The sequence below is a fragment of the Varanus komodoensis genome, unplaced genomic scaffold, assembly GCF_004798865.1.
Source record: "Varanus komodoensis strain SLA01 unplaced genomic scaffold, ASM479886v1 scaffold12, whole genome shotgun sequence".
NCBI lineage: Eukaryota > Metazoa > Chordata > Lepidosauria > Squamata > Varanidae > Varanus > Varanus komodoensis.
Window position 1 is genome coordinate 1,547,776 of NW_025335349.1, and position 15,098 is coordinate 1,562,873.

At 39.4% G+C, this 15,098-nt stretch overlaps 1 protein-coding gene across 30 annotated transcripts in view; it reads right to left on the reverse strand.

Annotated features, from left to right (window-relative positions):
• DST (dystonin) overlaps positions 1 to 15,098 on the reverse strand; it is a 370,183-nt gene that overhangs the window by 36,817 nt on the left and 318,268 nt on the right. For all 30 annotated transcript variants that reach the window (XM_044421565.1, XM_044421571.1, XM_044421551.1 and 27 more), the window contains 9 exons: positions 14,455 to 14,556; positions 9,867 to 9,968; positions 8,376 to 8,549; positions 7,368 to 7,523; positions 5,363 to 5,560; positions 4,597 to 4,725; positions 2,685 to 2,855; positions 881 to 1,036; positions 457 to 663 (listed from right to left, as the gene is read on the reverse strand). In XM_044421565.1, the coding sequence (XP_044277500.1) occupies positions 457 to 663; positions 881 to 1,036; positions 2,685 to 2,855; positions 4,597 to 4,725; positions 5,363 to 5,560; positions 7,368 to 7,523; positions 8,376 to 8,549; positions 9,867 to 9,968; positions 14,455 to 14,556 (1,395 nt within the window). The remainder of the gene's footprint in view (positions 1 to 456; positions 664 to 880; positions 1,037 to 2,684; positions 2,856 to 4,596; positions 4,726 to 5,362; positions 5,561 to 7,367; positions 7,524 to 8,375; positions 8,550 to 9,866; positions 9,969 to 14,454; positions 14,557 to 15,098) is intronic.

Sequence of the window (15,098 nt, forward strand, 5' to 3'; positions counted from 1 at the left end):
TGAGGTGCTGTAAACTTAGAGGAAAAGTATATTAGGTTGATGAAAAAGAAAGGAATTGGCTAAGGAAAAAGGGGACTCCATAGTTCAGAGCAGAATAATGGGTGAAGATGCAAAAATGTGCCACTTGCTTCAGAAAGTGATTCATTTATGGAAGTAATCTTGACAATTACACTAAAAGATTGAGCATGTAACCTTACACAAAACAGAGAAATCACCAATAAACATCCAGAGTTTTACAGAGCCCTACTACTTGGCTGGAAAGTGAAGATTCTTCCTTTCAAATAAAAGTATCTAGGTAGACTAAAGCAACTGCTGTCCTGGCTCAGTCCAGCTAGATATGTTGCACCAACTCTCCTGTTTCCTTTAAAAGACTTTAAACAACATGACATTTAAATGTGAGTTTAGTTACAACAAGGCGAGTCTCCGTTTGCTGTGGATTAACACCTGCCACAGTACCTGCTTGGCACGCTTCCTTGCATCATCCAATGCTCTTCCTCTTTCCACTAAGCGCTGAACTACTTTTTCCCACCTACTCTGGACACTGATAAGCAGATTCTTTATAAGGACCACATCCTGTTTCTGGCTGAAGTATTTCAAATGTGTTCCAGTTTTGTCCAGGTCAATAATCTGGTCTCGGTGGGCATTCACTTCATTGGCAAAGACCTTCCAAAAAAAACAAGACATTATTTTAAAAGATTTGTAAGTCCTATAGCATGCAAAGAAACATGGATATCCAAGAAACAATGCAATTATCTACTTTAGTAGAGAGAAAGTATAAAATATCCCTTTGAAACTATACCAAATTTTGCTTAGGCATTAATACAACCAGTCTGTGGATTCAAGAAATGGAAAGGAGACCTGCTGCTGTTTCTTTTCATACCTTGTGTTCATCAATTTGAAACAAGACAGTGTCCAAGATAAGACTTGGCCGAGAAGCCACTGTCAAGGTTTGCTCAGCTTGAGTGAGCCAGTTGATGAAGTCTTGCAATGAGTTGTGGAACTCCATTGCCAAACTGAGGGCTTCTTCCAGTTTGATCTGTAAGAACACACCATAATTTAGCAGCAGTGGAAGGTTTATAGGAAAATAAACCATGTTATGGCTGAATGTAATTTGGATGAGGGCCGCTGTGTTGAACATCTTCCCCTAATATTTTTCCCAGGGTAATGCTGTCACAATCTGGATTCTTAAACAGCACAGAAATAACAGCTATCATCATCATCATCATCATCATGCAGAACAAAAAGATAGAGCAGAGGACCCCCTGAGGATTGAGTAGGCAAAATACCATATACAGATTTCCACAAATTAAAAAAGCCCACTCTGTGCTAAATAATGACATTTACAAGTATTCAGAAAGGAATCCAGAAGCATAATATTCTACCTTGATTCTGCTGAATAGGGAACATGTGCAGTACCAGTACTGCATGAAAGTTTGTCAAGAAAGAGTTAGAAAGCCCTCTGGCCCATCAGATAACATTTTCCTTCCTTCTAATTTGCACTTGGGGGTTGGGAATACTCCTTGCTACAGAGCACAGGCCAAGTTTTGACATTCCCTCAGCTGGAAAGGCCTTTGTCAAGAGGAGCAGCAGCTTTATCTGCTCTCTTCCACCAAGTGGTTAAGACTTCATATGGCAAAAAAGGATCACAAATCAGGGTCAAATGGAGTATCTCTCATAGATCAGCCTCTATTATTTTATTTTAAATACTTTGGGGATGCCTTTAAAAAGTAAAATCTTCTCAAGACAGCATACACAATAGGAAGATACAAAAATGTACAAATAGGCAATAAAATAAATAAAAGTCCATAAAATTATGAAAAATAGATTATGCCAATAAAATCTGCAATCCAAAGATTAAAAGCAAGCAAGCAAAAAGACGGGTCTTCAGAGCCTTCTCTAAGACCTGCAAAGAAGGGATCCACAAATCACTGACGGAAGCTAATTCCAGAGGTGTGGGACCACCACTTAAAAGGCCCTCTCTAGCTCATAAGGGGCAGTATCTGCACAGTGGAGGGGAAGCGCATACCCATTATACCTCTAGACAAAGATGATCACTGGTGCAGTAAATGCATGTTCCCTGCCTAACACCACGGATCAAATCCATTCCAAGAGAAATGAGGCTGCAGATTTCCCCCCCTCAAGAATAGCTTCTTTTGTTTATTTAATCACTTCTGTCCTTTGTGAACACATTTGCCTCAAGATTTAATTTATAGCCTGACTCAGATTAAACTGTTTAGCTATGTTTGGAAGTAATTTTCCAAAGAATGTCCACCCCTGTAAAAACCTATGGCTATGAGTAAGATGCTTTTGCCCGAAGATGAGGTGGTATCCCAGAGGGCAGAACAGAGATGTTGCAACTTAAACCTTTTAAGAACTGTTATGTTCACAATGCCAGCAATAAAATTAAGATCACTTCCAAGCCAATGAAACGATGGGCTTAATGGCTACAATGGGTTTATGTACTCCTTGGGGATGTGTCCTAATGACCGCAGGAGGACACATTTACATTTAGAGACACTGGGCTGCTTGAGGCAGCACTGTATAGTTTCTTGATCTGCGTATTCATATGATGCATCGTTTTTCACTAGTGGCTTCTAAAAGTTGCCAGAACTATTCCGTATTTAAAATAATCTAATATTATGGTTCAATTCAGAGAACTTTGTCGTGTTCATACTATAACATACTTTTCGTTCACTGAGCTTTGTTTCTACTGATTCCCATTTTTCTTTAAGATTATTTATGTCCTGTTCAACATTTGTTTCAACAGACTCTGGGCATCTTGCAAGCATCTGTAAGCCCTTTTGCAACAGGCATTTATATGTTTCTTCTTTAGCTTCAAAGGCAGCACAGAGTTCCTAAACAAAAAAGAAAGATAGCCAACATCATTAATGCATAAACATTTATTCTAAAATGTGAGCACTATCATAGGGAAGGTGCATGTGGCAGCATCATGGTGTTCTGCTCACTCTGGCCAAAAAGGATCAATTTAGAAAAAGGAAGATTAGATAGGTATATAAGACAGCAATGCACGGTTATCCCATAGTTAAGTATAATATTTGTATTAACCAATTTGCAGTGTGCATTTATACCAAGAAAAAGACACACATAATTCCACATTAAAAGTGGTAAGTAACCCTTAAGGTTAATGAGTGTGACTGGACTTGTTGCCTTCGGTGGCTGTACAAGCCTAACACTCACGTTTTAAAAGCATCCCATCCCTACTACATGAGACCATGCTGCAATTCCAGTCCCGTAGTCTGCCATCCAGAGTCAAGTTCCAGGCACAAACCACCAGCAGGTCACTCACTCTGCCTCAAAATTACAAAGTGGCTTATGGTTTAGTGACCTGACTTTCAGAAAACAAACAATTATCCAATGAAACCCGATATATTACTTGTTCATGTATCCATCATAGGCTTGTGGCTTATGCGCTTACCTCTCTGGGAAAAATACAGGTCCACAGTGATCAGGGCTGGTCTAAAGTAAAGCTACAATCCAAAGAAGGCCATGGGGCTACTTTATTAAGGATCCCATTGTAATGTTTTCCAACTCCTTTTCTTGGCCTTTTAATGTGGACTTATCACCTGAGCAAGCTTTTCTATGAAATATATGCTTAGGCTAGGATCCAAAGGAGGGCCATATGTGTGGAGCATACATGCTCTGCTTAGCTGGAGCACAAGTGCCCCTTTCTTTGCATCCCAGGCCTAAGTTGCAACTTGACATTTGCTTAATTACTAGGTTCAGAATTGTAAACCAGGGATGCTTCCAGACAGAGAGCTCCTACCACACTGTGCAGCTACCACACTTTTATTTTCTTTTTCTTTTTCTTTCTATTTCTTTCTTTCTTTTTTTGTAGAAGCAATGGTGGGAAAACACAGGAGAGTTACACACGGAAGACAATGACATCTGCCCCAAACCCCATCTGATAAAAACTCTGTCTCTAAGGGAGAGACAATAAAAGCCTGGTCTGGAAGCATGCCTGGTGTCTTAAATTCCAAGTGCTAGAGACTTTTAATGAGGTTCTGGCTCCAAACTGAGACCTCTGCTTCATTAAGACATTGAAAAGAGAAGACAACTACTATTGTGCTCTTTGGCACGTTAAATAAATTAGATACTTTGTCTCTGTGTACTGGTAATTGACATTATGTAATGAATTCAGAAATAGTAAATGGACAGTGGAGAAAATTCTGTGATCCTTGACTATCTTTTACTTTTGAGCTCTTTACTATGAAGTTGTGAGTATATAAAATTTGGTGTAAGAAAAGAATAAGAGGAATGAAGATTATACCAGAGCAACATAAAGATGTCTAAACTTTATAGCTGAATGCTAGAGCCACCAGAATACCTTGGAATCTTTTTCCCTTGTAAATTAATGCTGAGAGCTGCTCAGCCATACAGATATACCACACAGTCAGTTTTGCAACATGGTAATTTACCAAAAGAAAAAAAGGTTGGGAGAGAGTGAGTGAGTGACAGTCTTCTTATTAAACAACTTTACAGACATTTCACTGGGTAGCAATTGAAAATGCTTCACTATGAATGGTCACAAAGGTTTACTTCCCAAATTGGGACCATCTGCAATATTAAGATCCTTACCATATGGGTATTAAGCTGTTCTTTTGCCGTCTCTGGTAAACCACCAACTGGTTTCGATGCCAAAAGCTGACGTTCAGTTTCTGTCAACCATTGTTGCAGATCTTCAACTTCACCATGGAAACCTTGGGCCTAAATGATACATCACCACAGCACTTCAGAACATATTTCAATATTCTAATGTGCTACATCAGCTAAGAGGCTGCAAAAGTTGAACATATTAAATCAGACTTAAATCAGACCTAAAAGAAAATACCACTAAACCAAAAACACTCTCTGGGGATTAGACTGAAGATTATTGTACATACAATGAAACAGTGTTGAATGTGAAAGAAAGCCTCACAAACACTTCATAGATTGTATGGAACTTATTAATGGATAAAGAAATGTATATATTTGGTCGTTAACTATTACATTTTAAATCCCAATTTATGATTCAGGTTAGTATACATGAAGATGAAACTGGAAATGCCTAACAAATTCACTCATATAGTAAAGATGGCTGAAAATAACTATAGTATTATTATGCAGAGACCAGTTGTTATACAAAGGGAAAATTAAGCATACAGACGCAGTGATATTCAAGATTTATAATGTTATATTTCAATTATTGCTAATTAACTAAGGCCCAATACAGCCAACATGAAGCATTTCTAAGTAAAACTGCTTTCGATTACAAAGAGCAAAGTGCATCCTTAACTCTCCCCTCGAAGTCAGTAGGCTTTACAGTTTGATGCAGATGGGCTTGCTTTTCAATTTTCATACACACCTGGATCAAAGCACTGTTCAGCTGCTGCTTCCTTTCTTCTGTTTTTTCCAAGACATTTTGCCATCGCTGATTCAGAAGTTCCAGCTTGCTTTGTAGATTGCTTGCTTCTTCAACGGCACTTGACTGAATCAGGTCATTTCCTGCTTTCTTAACTGTTTCCACAGTGGACTGGTGAGCTAAGACATCATTTTGCAGCACCTGCAGTTGTAAACATTTCAAGCCATACCATATTTTAATCACTACTTTCACTTGTCCTGTGCAGCTCCATCATTTCAATAAAATTCTACTGACAGTATGCAGAACTAGTATAGATTTCAGGGCATGCCAAAAGAAATGAAACTTGAACTTTCATTAAGATTTAATAATATCATGGATCAATGTTGAATTTTCTTTACATTACATGCTTTGATGCATTCTATTTGTAAATGAACCTACAGTCAAGTGAGGCACTTTTAACTTTCCTCTGCTAACAGGAATATATTGGTTGCAATTTTATTGCAATTGCTGATACTAGGGTGTGGGAAAATGCAAGCTAGATGTAAAAGAATGAACACTCTTCATCAGGATGTCCGAAAGGTCCTAAGAGAGAAGGCAACTATAACTGAAGACTACGTCTAAGCAAGAAGCACATGAGCTCAGAGATTTGCTTTGCAAATAGGAATGCAGTGTTCTGCCAATTCGTTCAAAAAAGCCATCCCAGCCTATCCAAATCTTTCAACTTGAAACAAGATTATGGGAAATGAACAAAGAAGCCCAGCAGGATAGTTTCTAGTCCTGAAATACATTATAGGGAGTGCAAAGAACAGGGTTTTAAAATAAATAAATACAGAGCATCAGGTACATGGAAATTGTAGAAATTGATGCATTTTGCAGGAATGTCTTATTTGCAACAGTCAGACCTTATATTCTTTCAGTTCAGGTAGTCTGTTTCCAAGAGTTCAACAGAGTGACAAAAGGTTCAAACCCTATAAAATGCCACGTCTGCACAGTCTGTGCTGTGATCACAGTATTTCCTCTTCCACTATTCTATGCCTAAATAACACTACCCATCCATTTCATAGGACAATTTCCATGGTCACTTTGATTTCTACATAATGTACAGCCAACATTCCTGGAAGGTAATTCCCGTGAATAATATTTTCATGAATTTGGATTGCCGCAGACACACTGGACACTATTTGGCAGCAATTTCTGTAACTGTAGCGGCACATTGTTCACCAGTCATAGGAATTACCCCAAGTAGTTCATCTGTCTATGTGAAGAGTTTGGTTCTATTGGCAAGTATTGTGTGGACACAAAACTAACTGAGTGACTGTGGAACAATCTACAAGACGAAGTGGTCTTGATAGTGCAGGAAGAAGCATAGGCCCCTGTGGTAGCAAGAAGAACTTGATTCTTTATGGAAGGAGTATATTATGTTTGAATTTTTATCTCCCTCCTGTCATGGTACTCTTACACTCTGTTGCTTGATTTCAGCTATGTGAACAGTTGTATTTTTTCATTGTTCTAAATATTTTAACAGTAGAAGTTTATTACAGACAGAGATGGCCCTTCCCTTTTATTTTCTGATGATGATTCCTAAGGACAAGGACCACCGCTTGCCAACTTCCCAATGTTTTTGATGATCAAAGAGGAAGTTCTATTTTGTGATCGGTCTCCTCCCTGGAAGACTGAATTAGCAGGAAGTACATAACAGCATCTGTTCGTTGAACCCTTTTTGTACCTGCAATCCATTTATTAAGCCAGAGGGCTATGTGATAGTTTGCCAAGAAGACTCAAGAAAAATAGCAACTTGGTCTGAGCCATCTATGATTGGGGAGCTTAAACAAAAAAGAGATAATTATACCTTTGCAACAGAAATTATGGTTTCTTACATACATATGTATCTTCATTCTTTATTTTCAGAAACCATTCTTTTAAGATGCAAAAACGTTTTTACTAAGTATTGTCATCAAAAAGTCCTAAAGATATCTGAACAGTAAACCCAGAGTTACCAGTTACATACATGATGTTTGGCTAGTTCAATTTCAATAGCCTTCGGGTCACCACCCACAGGTTTCTGTTCATTCAGCAGGTCTTCTGTGTGTGTCAGCCATGTCAGCAACTCATCCAGGGCATGCTGGAACTGCCCCAAAGCTAACAAAGCACCTTCCAGCTTATGCTATAATAAAGAAGGGTAATACAAATTGAAATCATTACACAGTGCTAAGCTTACATGTGTTTGACATGAGTTTTGTTCAACAAATCCCTAAATGAATGATTTGGAATAAGGAGGTACCATCCAAACATTATGTCATACATTTGAAAGCAGTAACTTTACTTGAGAACAACATCAGAAAGCATGCCATACCTAAAACACTATTCTATGACTTATTTTTAGAATGGTCTTCCAGAGTGGGTTAGAATATAGGAAACATCCTCTTCTTGGATGAACTGAATGAATTAGTTGACTTGCTCAAGGTTGTCCAATCAGCCTCATTCTTGATTAGGGATTTATTTATAACTGTATCCTTGCCATTGAAGCCCAATAATGTCTCCCCACCCACTTCACATGTCTGGTTTAATATCATGCACTTGATGTGGCAACCTGCAATTAAACTCTGACCCTGAACTTATTTCATAGAGTATGTTCCCCTCATCTTTTATTTTTATCTTTGCTGCTGCCCCTTTTTAAATACAGCAAGTCTGTGAAAAGGAATTAGCTTTATTTTAATTTTGCAAAACTGATTCATGTAATGTTTGTTTTCATTCCAGTTAAAATGAACCCTAAGTCCATATCATTGTGTTTGAAAACATTCCTCTCTTGTCCCCTTTTTCTCTTGTTCCTTTCTTAACCTCCAAATGAAGCCTGAAAACTCCCCTTTGAGCAAAGGCACTTCTTCAAAGCATAAAATGGCATACTCATTACTTGCATTAAATGGACATTATGGTATTAAAACTGTACAAGCCTTTCAGCACAATATACAAGAAGGTGTATTGCCAGCTACATGTCTGCAGCATAGTTTCCATTTACCTGACGGCTCACAATTTTATCCTCCAGGCTTTCCCACAGCAGCTTGAGTTCAGCCAAGGGGTCTTGTACAGTGTGCTTATCGCTCTCTTCTGTAACCTTCTTTAACAAGAGCTCTGCTTGGTGGTTCAGGCGTTCCATTTCTATCTGCTGCTGATAGGCTTCTTTCTTGAATTGCTGTTGAAAACCAGGGACACAAATGTCAAAGAGGAAGACGACCCAGAGAAGAGCACAACAGTGCGGTTAGGTAATTCTAGATCCTGGACTTAATGGTCTTATTTGTGCTGGAGTGCAGGGGAGAATCCCTTTATTAGGAATGTGCAAACTGACAAAACTCCAGCTCATATAAGTTTTCTGAATGCCACCTTGAAGATTGCTGTGACTTGAGTCTTTAGCAGATTGCAAGCTTTGTTTTTCTTTTAACATGAAAATACACATGCATTTTCATGCATATTTTTCCACATGTAAGCACCCATTGTGCACATTTTTGAAATGGATGTGTTTTTTCCTCAGTAATCTCACTATATTTGTGTACATTTTTCAAAAGAATGCATTTTTTTTAAAGTACGCATGCTGTTGAATGCATTTTTCTCAGTCCATGAATCATATTACAGAATTGGAAATGTATACGGAATTCAACCACAGATTCAAATCTGTATCTGGTCTGGAAAGTGAGAAATGCACAAAATAACTACAGGAACAAGCCTAAACTCAGTGACTCCATAAAGAAAGAGAAATGCAGAGTGCTTTTCCTTTCTTCCTTCTTTTCCCCTTCATCAGGATGGAGAATCACTATTGTACCTAACCTCATCCCTAATATTATTTTAATCCCTTGATTTCTGAAAAGTAATTGCCACCCTAATTTACAATGATCAGTAGAGAAATAGATTTGAATGTTAGTTCGTAAACATTTCCAGTATTTTTTTTTTGTTTTTTTACTGGTTCACCTATGCTTTGCACATAAAATAACAAAGCTGAAATAGATCATCTGGCTTAATCCTGTGCCCTAAAACAGGATATCCTATACTATCTCTGGTTCCTGTGTAAAATACACAAAAGCATCCAGGTATTATGAACTGAATGAGTCATATTTCCATTCCAAATGTGCTTTTAGAGTTGGCTGGGGATTTTAGCTTCATAGCTCAGTGTGCTGTTGTGGAAATGAAGTGATCTATTAATGTTTAGGAATAATCCAGTGCATCAAGAATGACAGACTTTGCAGGAACTTGCACACATTTTAAAAGGGAAGTCGAAAGTCATAAAAGTAATGGATGCAGTGAGAAAAATTGACCTTTTTTTCTTTTTTAACCCACAATTAACCTGCAGGGGAAACTGATGTCATATTACTTTCAGACTCATAAGGGCCATAGGTTTTAAAATGACATGTACATCTGAAAATAATTTATTTCTTTTATCACGAAGTGAATACACACTGGTTCTGGATCATAACCCTCACAGAAAGATGTCAAAAAATAATAGGGTAGAGTTTTATACCTTTAGTTCTTCTGTTTGCTGTTTCACTGTTTCTAGGTCTGTACCAACTGGTGACATTGAACTTAATTTACTGCCGGCAATATCAACCCAATCAAATATAGCCTGTAAAGTAACATGTGCAGTTAAAGTAATATAATTATGTATAATACTATGATAAATAAGACTATAGCATGTTAGTGGTACAATGCTCAGTACAGCATAACTATAATTTAGTTGTTACTGCTACTATGTATATGCTACATTGCGTGAAATAATAAGTTTCACAGGGAACTTATAAGTTAGCCCTGCTTTTTTTTTCTCCATACCAACCTTGTATGCATTTTCCCATCTCTGAAAGTAATTGTGGGCAAATATTTTTAATCTGGAGAAACCTACAAGCTATGTGTCAAAATACGTGCTTATGTAAACAATTAAACAGTTCATCTTCAAAATCCCACACAAGTATTTTGCTGCAAAAGCCTAATAGAGTCTCTGGAACGTGTGAGCAGAGTTACTCTTTTATCTGGAGTTCCACCATGCTTTGAACATCTTTGGAGGGAACTCAGAACAACACATTCAAACACTCTTCCAGTGCCATACTCGTATGTGACCCAAGATGACTGGAAGTAGCATACAGTCCCCCCTCCACTGCAGGCTCCCAACATTCAAGAAGTTGGATGGCAAAGACTATTTGGCTCCTTCTTAATCACGACTCAGTTATGCCTCAACAGCTGTGTTCATACTTCAACTCCACCCTGGCAGAAAGTATTATTTTTAAGAACATACGTACATGTGCATAGCTCAGCTTATCTCAAGAGTGCATCCTTTACACCTCAATAAAATCTAGGTGCTCACATACTTAGTTCCAATGAGAAAAGAGTTCCACATCTCCTTGATGTATATACCACCTTTCCAAATGGATGGCAACCAGTGCTTATTGAAAACAATGCAGGATGGAGATTAAAGGATGGATGGCTTTTAGAATGAGGATTAAGACTAAGAAATGAATACTGGGACCTAAGAGTCCAATAAAGCACTAAGGACAACTTCTTGGACACATGTTAGTGAGTGCAAAATGGTGGGACAAATAATTGTGTGTAATGTTGCCCTGTCTTTTCCACATTTTTCCTTGCCCAATGTCAGGACGGAAATACAGTGGTACCTTGGCTCATGAACTTAATCCGTTCCAGGACTCTGGTTGTGACCCAAATTGGTTGTGAGCCAAGTTAAATTTTCCCATAAGGTTCAATGTAAATAAGGTTAATCCATTCTGGAATCTTTTTTTTTTAATCAGAAAAATGTGAAGCAAAGTGACAAGAGCAACAAAGATCGCAGCCATCTCCCTGCCCGCCCCCAGCACAACCGAGATCGCGCCTGTCATCCCTGCACATGCCCATCATCCCAGCACGCTGGGGGGGGGGGGAGATGGGTGCAATCGTGGGTGCACTGGGGGAGGGAGATGGGCATGAATGGAGCGCGCTGGGGGAGGAAGAGACAGGCGCAAATAGGGCATGCTGGGGGAGGGAGAGACAGGAGCAATCTTGGTCTCCCCCCCCCACCCCCAGCACGATCATGGCCATCTCCCCACTCAGGGGGGTGGGGAGATGGCTACGATCTTGGTCGCCACCCAATGAGGAGTTCGCGACCCAAGTCAAAATGTTCATGAAATTTTTGTTTGTGACCCGATTTGGTCGCGAAACAAGGAATTCGTCAGCTGAGGTACCACTGTAGGATGTTTCCTGCATCAAGTAAAAATGGCAATGCAGTTTTCCTGCTTATACCACTGAGATATGCAATAATAAAAGCCCATCCCTGTTTTTCTCACATTAAATAAAATACTTCAGATTTAGCTGCTGCATTTTGAATTCCCAGGAAGCAATATAATGATTAGCACACAGCAGTAAAATGATTCTGGGTTTTAATTAGCTGGCTATTTGAATAGGATTCTCTTCTATCATTATAGACAATGATGTGTTGTGCACAATCAAAACAAGTCATCTTGTCTTCTCTCTTTAAGCCGCCTCTCTCTTTATTGTAAGCCAGCTAGGAAGGTCTTGGCAGTTACAGGGGGCCTATAAATATATGTAAATAAATATAAAATAAGCCGCAGTGCTTGTTTAAACTGGCAGTATGTGCCTGCATGTACTTTGCACCACTAACTTAATGACCTGCCTGGGTGTAGCCTGTTGTGTCATCTGAGCCTGGGCCATACCACTTGTTGAGGGAGAAACAGCCCTCAAATAACCCATGGTCAGATGTGAGGGTTGTTTCCCCTGCAAACAAGCCATGCCACCCAGGTTCAGACAACTTTACAATTAAGTCCTGCCAGGGTCAGTTATTAGAGTAAGAGAACCCATCACTTGCCAGCACATATTTTGGATTTAAACCTGGCTTATTTCAGTCATGGTGGCTTTTTTGATCATTCAAATAGGCCCAATGTCTGTGATCCAGAGCAGTGAAAAGGAACCCAATTTACCACTGCAAATGATCCAATGAAGGGTAATATTACAGCCTGCTGAGCAGGTAAGATTTAGCAGGGCTACTGAGATAATACAAGAGGGCTTTGGCAAATATGGGATGCTACTTGCTGAATGGAATCCTGATGAGCTAGACCTTGCCACTGAGAATTACACACTTGTGCTTAAAAGGATAGAAACGTGTTCAGGTGAGAATAAGCATCAATTCTGACCATGGTGCCATTTTCATATGGGGAACATACTGGAAGTCCTATTTTTCTGATTAAATGTGCAAAGGATTGCATCTTCAATATGTTAATGTAATAAATAAAATGGGTTATGTAATGCTTAAATAGTACAGCAGTGCCAAGAGCACTGATAAACGTTCAGTTCCTTGCAGTTTTACCTCTTATTCTTTCAAAATCCTTGCTTGAAAAACCCACAGCTAAATAATACAGTACTCCTGTTGAAAACCCAGTGTACCTGAACTAAAACTTTAACAGTAGCAATAGATGGTTAGGAAACTGGCAGCCATATAATGCAAAGATATCCAGTTACAGACATGCCTCTATTGAAGACAAATTACATGTCAACTAATATGACACAGTGCCAAATTAAAATATATGGTAACTTTCAAGTGGGTCTTCTGACCTTTTCCACTTGAAAGTTACTATCTCATCTTATTTGGACTCTGTATCATGGAGACCAGCCTCTTTTGGCAGGGCTTCTTTGATGGGACTTCCTGTCCCTCTTTCAGCAGGGCTTCCATAAGTGGAGGAGCTACAGCAAGCCATGGGTTTCACCGCTTCTCCTCTCCTTGCCTGCACTTTCTTGCATGTAGTGGCCAGGGGTGGGAGAGGGGATGCAAAGCGTTCATCCTCACTTTGTAAAATATCACAGTTTCCCATTTCATGCAAGAATGGGGAATGGTGGTTTGTGAAAATCACAGTTAACAAACCATGATTTGATGGTCTTCACAAACATTGATTTTTACAAACAATGAATAGAAGCTTCACGTCTTGCTCACATGCACAAAGGAGAAATGAGAGATGGGAAGATGAGTGAGCCTGAGGCTTGCCATGGTTTACACACAAGCTATCTGAATGTGTCTATGACCTGTAAAAATGACTTATACATATACAGTGGTACCTTGGTTCATGAACTTAATCCGTTCCAGGACTCTGGTCATGACCCAAAATGGTCATGAGCCAAGTTAAATTTCCCCATAAGGTTCAATGTAAATAAAGTTAATCTGTTTTGTAACTAATTTTTAAACAGGAAAACGTGAAGCAAAATGACAAAGAACAACAAAGACCAGGGCCATCTGTCCCCCAACCCCGAGCATGGCCATGTCCCCACCCCCCAGCACAACCGCTAACACGCCCTTCATCCCAGCACGCGCACGTCATCCCAGTGTGCTGGGGGGGGGGGAGACGGGTGCAAATGCAGGCGTGCTGTGGCGGGAGAAGGGCGCAATTGTGCTGCGGGGAAGATGGCTGAGGTTGTGGGTGCGCTCCTGCAGGAAAGACAGATGCAATCAGGGGCACTTGTACAGGAAAGACGGGTGTGATTTCGGCCATCTCCCCACCACCCTCAGCACGATCGCGGCCATCTCCCCACTCAGGGGGGTGGGGAGACAGCCACGATCATGATCACCACCCAATAAGGAGTTTGCGACCTGAGTCAATTTTTTTATGAAATTTTTGCTCATGACCCGATTTGGTTATGAACTGAGGCATTCATGAGCTGAGGTACCACTGTACATAAATACAATTTGCATCAAGGAATCAGGCTTGAGAGAAGAGAACGAATCAACACTTTCCCCTCATTGTACCCTTCATCCAGATTACATGTGTACACTTTAAGGGCAAGAAAAATATATAATATTATATAACATAACATAAAATATAACATAGCATAACTTTTATGTACACAACTTTTGTGTACATGTACACAACTTTTGACTGTCAAAGCCTTACTTTGCTTTATTTACATGTGTTTTTTGATTAGTTGCTTGATCTTAAGTTTAGTAAAGGCAACACCATATTAAAAACACATCAAGAAAACAAAAGAATACATTAGCCTCAAATTAAAATTGCCCAAATCTTTGAAAAAGCTAACCTTGAAATTTTTCAAAATTAAATTAACTTTACCTGCAATCCATCTTGATACTGAACAGCAGCTTGCATGGCTTCCTCAAGTTTGTCAACACGCTCTTTCCATACTTTATTTAAAGCATCCCAAGCAGAATTTAGCTGTGTTTTAAGTGAAGATGCAGTTCAGTTAACATCTAAAAGCTAGTACTTAAATCCATAAGGTCTAGCAGATCAGAAGACCTCTCTATTTGTGATGCAAAAGGAAGGCATGAGCCTCCCTAGAAATTGCCATGGGAGTAAGGAAGAAAACTCAATATGAAAACTAGTTGTATAATCATATCTATCATGATTATTGCATCATTTTCAACTAGAAGCAGGATGCTCTTCACCCAAGAGTACCTGTGATGCTCATAAGCATCTGCAGCTTATGGGCACCCTATACAGGAGGTGGGAGAAACAGTAGAGGTGCTTGCCACCTCCCCATCTTCACACCCTACACCTTTGCAAGATAGTCTGTTTTGATTGTCTGGGTTTGGGTATGGAGAAAATGGCTGGAGAGTCCCCAAAATAGTTCACATTCTGACCTCTCCAGTCTCCTTCCATCTTTGCCTTCTGATATGCTGTTTTCCTCCTCTCCAAGGTCATGTTACCAACTTTGGAGAGTCTGCCAGTGAAGTTCTTTCTATGCCAGCAGCAAGGAG